The sequence below is a fragment of the Raphanus sativus genome, chromosome 4 (genome assembly GCF_000801105.2).
Source record: "Raphanus sativus cultivar WK10039 chromosome 4, ASM80110v3, whole genome shotgun sequence".
Classification (NCBI taxonomy): domain Eukaryota; kingdom Viridiplantae; phylum Streptophyta; class Magnoliopsida; order Brassicales; family Brassicaceae; genus Raphanus; species Raphanus sativus.
Window position 1 is genome coordinate 48,731,975 of NC_079514.1, and position 10,258 is coordinate 48,742,232.

Genomic DNA, 10,258 nt, shown 5'->3' on the forward strand with positions numbered 1-10,258 from the left:
AATATCTAAATTTAGATGTAGATACACAATCAAAAATACAAATTTATATCATATAAAGTTGATTTGTTTCAAAAATATCCCGCGATTTAAAAGCGCAGATCAAAATCTAGTACATATTTGTTTACGAATATGATTTAAATATGGATTTGAGTGGATTTATAAATAATTATAAGAGTAAAATACAAAGGAACAAATATTGAGTGAAACCTTGTTATTTTGATTGGATTTGTGTTATTCATAATTTTTTTTATATTTTGTGTCCTAATTAAACGTCAGTTGATATAATTGTATTATTATGTTGAGTTTCCGGCAAGTAAAACGTGGCTGTGAGAAAAGATAAAGTGGTGGAGTTTTTTTGTTGAAGTCTCCACTATCAAACGAACCAAAAAAAAAACACTATCAAATGAAAAAAAAATTATATTTTGTCAAACTTAGCAATGTCTTCGCGATTATTTTGATAGGTTCTTAAACTGTTTTTGTCAAATTTATACATTAAACATGAATTCAGAATTTCCTCGATAACAAAAAACTTCAGAATAAAAAAATAAACATATACGTAGCATAAAGATGATAAATTAGATCTTGTATTAGTTACTGTCGGAGTATATGTTTGAAGAAGCCATAACTAGAACTTCAACTGTAAATCTATTTATTTTTATTTTGAAATCTATATCATTGATTCTGGAAATCTATTTAGAGTCAACTAGGTCCGTATCCGCGCTACGCGCGGATTATATATATTAAATATTTTGTTTTTAAATTATATTAGAATGTAAATAATTTTACATAATTTTAGATAAATAACTGAATATGTTTCATTCAAAATAAATTGATGATATATATAAAAGAGAAAAATTTGAGACACCGTAAATAATTAAATGGACAGAATCTATGATAGATTTGAAGGAAATCTGACATTGTTTAAATAAATTTTAGAAGATTAATGATCTTAAAAATAAATCTATTTAAAAATTACTTCATGGCATGTTTAATCTGGAAACATCTGGATTACTTGATTAGATATTATGTGTAAATTAATTTGTCTATGTGGCATTTGATCAAACTAATCAAAAGTGAACCAAAATAGAAAATAGTAATTTTATTTTTATTAGGGGCAAGCGTTCGGTATCCATTCAGCTTCGGTTTGGATTCATTTGGGTTTTGGGTTTTCAGGGTCGAAAATTTTAGTGTTTACAGAGACGGTGGCTATGAAATCAGTTCAATCCTCCGGCAAGTCTCCTCTTGCGTTGTATTTCAATGCCGTTCTACCAGGGTCATGATTCATCTATTTGTTGTTTCAACTACTTTCTCTCTATTTCCTCACAGAATTTCAGTTTTTTTTTTTCAGTTGGCTTCACACTGATTTTAGGTTTCTTCAAAGTGTAAGCTCCACAGTAAATTTCCATTTTAGGTTATGGTGGCATCTTTTCATTCATCTCCGTCTCTGTAAAGAATCCAAAACAGTCAAAATCTATAAAGAAGTGGGAAATTAGGAATATGCCTAGTACAGTAAAAATATGGTGGTGACTGTACATAAGGAGTATACAAAATTACATTTAAAGCCCTCTGATATAAACTTAAAGATATTGTAAACATTTGGTAAATATTACGATTTCGAAAACTAAAAAAAAAGTCATTTCTCTCTCATTGTCCTTATCTTCTTCTCCATCTTCCTCCTGTGTTCTTTTTTATTTTTACAGAAATATAGTTCCGACTACGTTGTGGTGACTTTGAATAATCTTTATTTTGTACATATTTTTAAGAGTGACTTCCTCATGACATAAGAGTGATTGTTGTTACACTTTCAGATCGAAACCTTTTATTTTGAAAACTTATGAAAAACAAAAAAAATGTGCGTTGTTGTTGTTTGTTGATTGGATGCTGATTAGAACAGAAGAAACCATCTACTAAACTTCATGCTGTTCATGGCGGAGGTCTTTTTTTCTGGTTATCTTTTTGGCGAACCAAGTGATGCTGAATCTCGAGAAAACAAAATTGTCTTTTTGGCTATTAAAATTGTTAGCCGTTTAACAATTGGTATTTGTGCAATTAAATTTGGTAGCAATTTTAATAATTTGTTATATTTTATTAAAATGTGTCTTGACTTTTATTTGTTAGACATGAAATATAATGTTTGTATAATAGTCTTTTGTTCATTTGAACACATAATAATTGTAGCTCATATTAGTTATCTGGCGTTTGTTTTATGCAAAGTGAACTAGTTTTATATTTTATAATACGGTTTTGAGATGAGTATTAGAAGTTACAGCTACTTCTATACCAAAAATCTATAATCTTGTAGTATAATAATTAACCAGCTAAAATAATTTATAAATGGTTAAATAATAGATTATATATCAATATTTATTTTTAAAATATTTTGCATTAACTTGGACGGATAACTTAATTGTTATACATAACTATATATTTGTTAACCGTCTAACAATAAATTTGAATGAATAATCTCAAAGATAAATTGTTATGTATAATTAAATATGTTGGATAAATATATTGTTATATTTTATTACATATGTTAGCCATATAATAATTAGTCTTAGAGGTTAATTCCAAAAAAATATAACTGTTTATTATATTTCTTTGTTACAAGAAATTATCGTAGCCGTCTAACCAAATTTACTTTACAACTTTTTTATTTATAATTAGTGTAAGTGAAATGATATCCGTCTATGTGTTGATTTTGTTAACTAGACTTGGCATATACAATAATATCTGGTTACGATTTGTATTATCTCGAAAACTATATAAATGTCTATCCAACAGGAGCAGTTACTATCCGTCGAGACACCAGATCCGCGAAAGAGAAAGTCTAGGAGTCTGCCGCTCCAGGGACCAGAGATCGCGGCGGAGAAGAGAGATAGGCACTTCTGGCTGACCGATTCACCACTGGACCGTCATACATAACTGATTCCGGGAGACGGGGGGTCTCCTTCCGCACGGTCCGGTAACAAAAAAAGGAGACCGTGAGGCTCCACCCAAACGAGATCTGAAATTATTTTCAATCCTAAATTCAAACTGAAATCATGTGAATATCTCTTCGATGATGCTTATTCTTCTACTTTCTCTTCACGCTTCTTCTTCCGTATGGGTTTCCCTGTCAAAGTTTTAGTGAAGATTTCAAATTGCTTTGAGATGATGTCTCGATAGTGAAACCCAGTTTAGTTGAAAGGAGAGATAAAAAATATAATATTATAATCTACTTAGTCACACTTGTAGATTACATACAGAATTGGAAATCTATACAAGGTTTCGTTATTATAGATTTAAATATTAATAAACAAAATCGGTGTATGATGTAATATAGGTGACATGGGCAGCAGTGTAATTGTAAACTAAAAATATGTGGGGAAAGGATTGAAATGTGTATATAGCTAAATATCATATAATTCTTGTATAGGGAGTGCAAATACTCATCTATTTATTTGATTTTAGAATTAATAAATTTAAACAAAGCGAGTTCCCCTGATATCATCTTTCTATCGGAAATACGAAACGTGGACGCCACGGTACTCTCGGAATTGGAGCCACTACTGCAGGACTTTCAATCATACTTCTTGGTCTCTCCCACCAACACTAGTGCTGGAGGACTGGCTCTTCTTTGGAGACAGGGTATAGACATACATATCTTGACGTCAAACCAGAATTTCATAGATGCGCATATCAAGTTCAAGAACACATCTTTCTTTGGTACCTTCGTCTATGGAGCACCTGAAATTCAAAATAGACAAGCGGTATGGGATCAACTTTCAGCTATATCGGAGGCAAGAAATCAACCATGGTTCCTTACGGGGGATTTTAATGAAATCACAAACAACACAGAGAAATCAGGAGGAAGAGAAAGACCTGAGAGTTCGTTCAGCGCGTTTTGATCCTTCTTATCTTCGTGTGACCTTTTCGACATCAAGCATACAGGAAACTTTCTTTCCTGGAGAGGCAAGCGTCACACGCACCTTGTACACTGCCGCTTGGATAGAGCTTTAGCAAACAGCTCTTGGATGGACCTCTTCCCAAACGGGCACTCCCACTATCTCCCTTTCGAGGGGTCTAATCACAGACCGATTCTCTCTGCTTTTGACAGTAAAAAGAAAAAACCCCAGCGGTTATTTCGTTACGACAGGAGGCTTAGAGATAATGAGGAGGTAAAAGAGTTGATAGATAAGATATGGAGAGAGGATGCGCCCCTCACTGTAATACAGAGGATTACAAGCTGCAGACAAGCTATCTCCTCCTGGAGCAGACGAAATCACAGCAACAGCCAGAAGATCATTGTGGAACTACGCAAGGAACTTGATACGGCAATGTCTAAGGCCCAAGCTGATGACCTGCTCATCTCCTCCATTAATCAGAAGCTTTTAAAAGCTTATAAAGCGGAGGAAGAGTTTTGGAAGCAACGAAGTCGACAATTATGACTGACCCTCGGGGATAGAAACACTGGCTTCTTCCATGCCTCCACAAAAAGTCGTCGAGCGCGCAACAGACTCACTGCCATTGAGGATGCTGAAGGTAACCCAGTGTATGAGGACCACCAAATCAGCGCAGTAATCTCGGATTATTTCCAAAACATCTTCAACTCTTCATCCCTTTCAGCAACAGAGGTTGTCAATAGAGCCATCACTCCGTGTATCTCCACGTCGACAAATGAAACGCTCACTGCCATTCCATCCATCTCAGAAGTTAAAGCAGCCCTCTTTGGGATCCATCCCAACAAAGCTCCAGGGCCGGACGGTTTCTCTGCAAGCTTCTTTCAGTCTAACTGGAATGCAATTGGTCCTGCAATGACAAAAGAGATTCAGTTCTTCTTCTCTACAGGCACGCTACCTTGTTCTATCAACAGTACTCACATCCGGTTAATTCCTAAGATCCAGAGTCCTAAACAAGTGGCAGACTACAGACTCATAGCTCTGTGTAATGTCTATTATAAAGTGATATCTAAACTACTATCACTGCGCCTAAAGCCTGTATTGCAAGATATCATATCGGAGACTCAGTCGGCTTTCATACCTGATCGTGCCATATCTGACAACGTACTCATCACGCATGAGATGCTCCACTACCTCAAGACTTCCAAAGCTACTGTCCACTGCAAAATGGCTGTCAAAACAGACATTAGTAAAGCTTACGACAGGCTAGAATGGACTTTTATCAGAGCTGTTATGGAAAAAATGGGTTTCAGTCTTACTTGGGTTCACCTCATAATGCAGTGCATCCCCTCCGTGTCATACTCCTTTCTTGTAAACAATGAAGTGGCGGGCGATGTGATTCCTCAACGGGGGATTCGCCAGGGAGATCCCCTCTCCCCCTACATCTTCATTTTATACGGGGAGGTGCTTTCTGGCCTCTGTAAAAGAGCGCAAGTTAATGGTACATTAGCGGGTCTTCGAGTTGCAATTAACAGCCCAAGAATAAACCACCTGTTGTTTGCCGACGATACCATGTTTTTTACCAAAACTGACCCTCAAAGCTGCTCAACACTCATGCTTATTCTGCACAGTTACGAAAAGGCATCAGGTCAGATGATTAATGTGGCTAAATCATCTATTTCGTTCTCAGCAAAGACACCACAAGACGTCAGATTGCAAGTAAAGCAGCACCTCAAGATAGAGAAAGAAGGGGGGCGTAGGCAAATACCTCGGTCTCCCGGAACATTTTGGCAGGAAGAAAAAAGATCTTTTCTCGTCCATCACTGATAGAATGCTGCAACGAGCTCTGACTTGGTCCACCAGGTTCCTCTCGATGGCTGGGAAAGCAACAATGCTTCAGGCGGTCCTCTCTGCAATCCCCACCTTTGCTATGACCTGCTTCGAACTCCCAGTCAGCCTCTGTAAACGCATACAATCCATTCTTACTAGATTTTTCTGGGATTCAAAAGAGGGGGAGAGGAAAATTTGTTGGGTCTCCTGGGACACACTTACCCTACCAAAGAAGCTGGGAGGCTTGGGCTTTCGTGACGTCCAAGCCTTTAATCAGGCTTTATTAGGCAAAATCTCCTGGCGACTGATCACCAAACCGGACTGTCTCCTTTCGAGAATCCTCATTGGAAAATATTGCACCTCAGCTTCTTTCCTCACAGTCACTGCAGCTTCTTCATCGTCTCACGGCTGGAAGGGCATACTAAAAGGAAGGGACCTCCTCCTCAACCACCTTGGGAAAGCCATAGGTAATGGAGAGGCTACTAGCGTGTGGAAGGATGCATGGCTCGATCCTCACTCAGACTTAAAGCCTTACGGACCTGTCCTAGAACAACACCAAGATCTTTTAGTCTTTGATCTCTTGGCTAGAGAAACAAAGGAATGGAATAAAGCTAAGATCAATAATCTCCTACCAGAGGTTGCAGATTATATCTTGTCAATTCGCCCCAGCAAGCTTGGAACTCGAGACTCTCACACTTGGAACTATCATCCCTCTGGAGAATACTCGGCTAAATCTGGCTATCTATCCCTGCAAGAATCAAAAGTTCAATCGACGCTATCACTCTTGAACAACGATCCTGAAGATTGGAAATGACATAAATTCGTCTGGTCACCGAGCCTCTTACCAAAAATTAAAATGTTTCTATGGAAAGTGGGCCAGAATGCCTTACCTACAGGTGAAAATCTGCAAAGAAGAAACATCCAAGTCTCGACATCTTGTTGCCGCTGCGGAGAACCGTAGACTACGCTGCACTTACTATTCCACTGCTCCTTTGCTCAGGAAGTGTGGAGTAGTAATCTATGGACGATGCAAATCGATCCTTCTCAGCTCGTCTCTTTCAAGGAAGCCCTTATCCTCTCATCTACTTGGATTGCGCTCCCCCCGTATGGCTTCACCAGCAATATCCTCCCTTGGATCTGCTGGTTCATCTGGACCTCGAGAAATCGACTCATCTTCGAGAAAAGAGCCTCAACACCAAGAGAAATTGTGCTCAGTGCGATCACTGCCGTGAAGGATTGGGACTTGGCTCAAGCAAAGACCAACAATTATAGCATCGCCCTTCCGATCTCCAGCGGTTTTTCATCTCAACAGAATCCCCAGCTCCCTCCAATCTATTGCAATACAGACGCCGCGTGGAGAGCAGATTCAAGAAACGCCGGCTTAGCTTGGGTTTTCTCAGATCACGAAGGACATGAGCTCAACAGAGGATCGCAATTCCAGGACAACGTTTCTTCACCTTGCATGGCTGAGGCTCTGGCTGTGAGAAGTGCCCTTCTACACGCAGCAGAAATCAATATTACCTCCATCTGGCTCAGATCAGATTCACAAGTGCTCATCGGAGCTATCACCTCGGGACGTCATCCGACTGAGCTCTACGGAGTACTTTCGGACATCGCCGAGATCGCCAAGTCGTCTTTTTCGTTTTATCGTTTTTTTTTTCATCAAAAGAGAGTTAAATGGGCTAGCGGACTTAAATGCAAAGGCCCGTTTGCATTCTGGCCCAAGCTTATGTAATTCATAAACTTCTTATCTTTAATATCATTTTCATTGCCCAAAAAAAAAGAATTAATAAATTTGTCAAAGATTTTTAAATTCAAAAAAAAATACAAATCAATTAAACTACTAGAACCAATAACCCCCGGTTAGTCTATAATAATAAAGTAGAGATGAAACTCTCCACAATAAGCCACGTCTCCTCCCCTCCTATGTCCAATTAGTGACACGTGGCAGTCATAGACGTACTCCTTTTCTTTCTGAATTAGTGAATTTGGTCGTACAGTAAAAGGTTTCAATGGGTTTATGAATTATTTTGGGCTCTTCCTACTTTTATTGGTGTGACCCATTAGGTTAAGGTGTATTGAGTTGCGTCTTCCTCTTCGTCTTCGACGCTTCGTTTTTCTTTTTCTGTCCGCCATTGCCTTAAAGTCTTCTTCCTCTCTGAAACTTCTCCTTTAATTCAATCAATTAAGACCATCCCACTCTTTCTTATTTATTCAGTCTCCCAAACGGCGTATTTAACCGATATGTAACCGATACAATATCCACCTTCAAATATGTCTTCTGTCCCTACGCCTCTCAGATTTCTGATAGCTTAAACCCTCTTACTCATCACCCTAAAATACGTCGGCTTCGTATGATCTTCTCGCCAACCAACTTGAAAGCAGGACGCTGCTCTTAACACGGTGGAGGTCTGTCAAAGGAGGTCTTGGGAAGATCGGAATGTCTATATATCTGAGCGAGATGAAGGTGCTCTTAAGTATTTTAGGGATATCAAAAAGGAACAGAATTAAAGAACCAAAAGGGTTCAAGCTTGAGTTTATCTTTGATCAGAGCCCTTACTTCACGAACAGAGTCTTGACCATGACATATCACATGATTGATGAAGATGAGCATATCCTTGAAAAGACCATTCGGTATGATCTTTAACTCTTACCTTGTGTTTGATTTTTTTTTTGTTTCGCAAGACAAAGAAGTCTTATTAATCGTTAACAATTTTCCAGGACAGACAATGAGTGGTATCCTCTAAAATGTATGACTCGGTAGATCCTTAGTTAAAGCCGATCACTTAGACTAAAGACTGTGAGAGTTTCTGAAAATTGTTCAGTCCACCTAAAATTCATGTGGAAGACGATGATCCTGTTGATGAATAGGTATGGAATATTACTAAATCCGGACTCAACAGCATTCAAGACGACACACAGGATCCGGTTGAGACTCAACAGCAGTTAGGAAGAGTTAAAGACTGTATGAGCTCCCGCCACCTCAAAACTAAAGTGATCACAGATGTTCTACCAAACTTCCCAGATATCTCCATAGTAATGTGTTCTTTCTCTTTTTTTATACCTTAGAAAACGTGTGTGATTTGACATGTGTCAATTTAATTGATCACTTCCTGACTTTCAGAAGTCATGAACCATCTGGAGAAAGAATGTGCTTTCTAGAACAGGGAAAAGCACATACGCCGTAAACAGAGAGGAGGTATATAGTTCATCATTTACTACTGATTTGATTTCGTGCTCTTTGCTTTTTAATTTGTCTTCACCATCAACTAAACCTAAAATATAACCTGACATCATGAAGCGAATTCAAGTTTGTGAAAATAGATCTGATGTTAAAGCACTAAAGCTGCTCCACGAGACTGGAAAAGCTATACTCCTGAAGACTGAATTTAAATGAAAGTGTGAGACTCTGACTTCTTACTCTAGGTTTAATACACATGCGTTATTGACTCACTCTTTTTTGTTAGGCTTTATTTCCCGATGCAATATGTAACCACTGACCATTACAGAGTTTCACGAAATGTTAGGCTGGTGAAGCCAACATGACAGCAGTTCGTAAGCTAATCTAAGAAGACTACATGGGAGATTCTAGCAGCCGCAGTATAGGTTTGCTTTCTCAGTTCAGACCCTACTGTTTTAAGGTTTGTTGGTCACAAGCGTTATTGACCCATTGACCACAATGAAGGCATGTGTGATCAATGATGGTGTAGCCTACGCGCTGATCCAACACCAGTGGCGTCCAAAGTCGCTCATCATTGTTTGTAGTTTGACAGAGACTTGGGATCTTGCAGTTTCCACATCGAAAAGTCCAAAAAGTCCAAAGGCTGATTTTGGCATGGCACATCACATCACATGTTTTAGCTGTGGATGCTCACCAAGAAGAACTCGAAAAAGTTATCAGTAAAGTGGCTGTTGACATTCATGGTTCTTTTGTCTCCATGTCCTCTTCAGTACATTCATAATATGATTTACTTAGGTTTATCACTATTTTTTATATCAACCCTCAGATTTACCACTATAAATTTTTGGTTACCGTCACTTTATCATTTCTTCAGCACATTCTATTGTAAATTGGTGATACATTACTGTAGAGAAGAGTTGTTCTGAATTAGAAAACATTGAGTGAATAAATTTGCAAAAATCTCTAAACAAATCTACGGTCTTATCGTGCTTGAAAGCTAAATTAACTAAAGTCCCTTTTTGTATTTTTTTTATTATAACACCTAAATGGTCCACAGAGATGAACTCGACATAAGTGTCCAATTTGAAAAATCTTTGTGAATTTTCTTAAGCTAACAAAAAGTAAATATTTTTCACTACTATGTTACGGCCTGTTCAAACTCACATTTACATCTTAACATTTAAAACTAGATGCATGGGCATGGCTTAAAGATTACAGCATATTCCAATTACCATACTACGTTTACCTCCCAAAACTTCGTTTATCTCACTGGTTTATGTTTATGGACTTTTTTGACTACGTCTGCAAATCTAAAAAATTAAACTATGTTAATGTTTCTTTGTTCTTAAGTCTTAACTTAGTAAACTAA

At 37.9% G+C, this 10,258-nt stretch overlaps 1 protein-coding gene and 1 long non-coding RNA gene across 7 annotated transcripts; both read left to right on the forward strand.

Moving 5' to 3' along the window:
* The first annotated feature begins 6,735 nt into the window (after positions 1-6,735).
* Positions 6,736-7,443, forward strand: LOC108851243 (uncharacterized). The gene has a single exon (XM_018624648.1). The coding sequence runs from the start codon at positions 6,736-6,738 to the stop codon at positions 7,441-7,443; it is 708 nt and encodes a 235-aa protein (XP_018480150.1).
* A 296-nt stretch (positions 7,444-7,739) lies between these two features.
* On the forward strand, positions 7,740-9,839 carry LOC108855252 (uncharacterized). 6 transcript variants are annotated; one of them, XR_008945268.1, is made up of 5 exons: positions 7,740-8,342; positions 8,430-8,744; positions 8,833-8,907; positions 9,010-9,109; positions 9,176-9,839. It is a non-coding gene; the product is annotated as an uncharacterized LOC108855252 (long non-coding RNA). The 6 variants fall into 6 exon arrangements; XR_008945269.1 differs by having other exon boundaries at positions 9,020-9,109; XR_001950000.2 differs by having other exon boundaries at positions 7,742-8,342; positions 9,010-9,839.
* Positions 9,840-10,258: the final 419 nt, after the last annotated feature.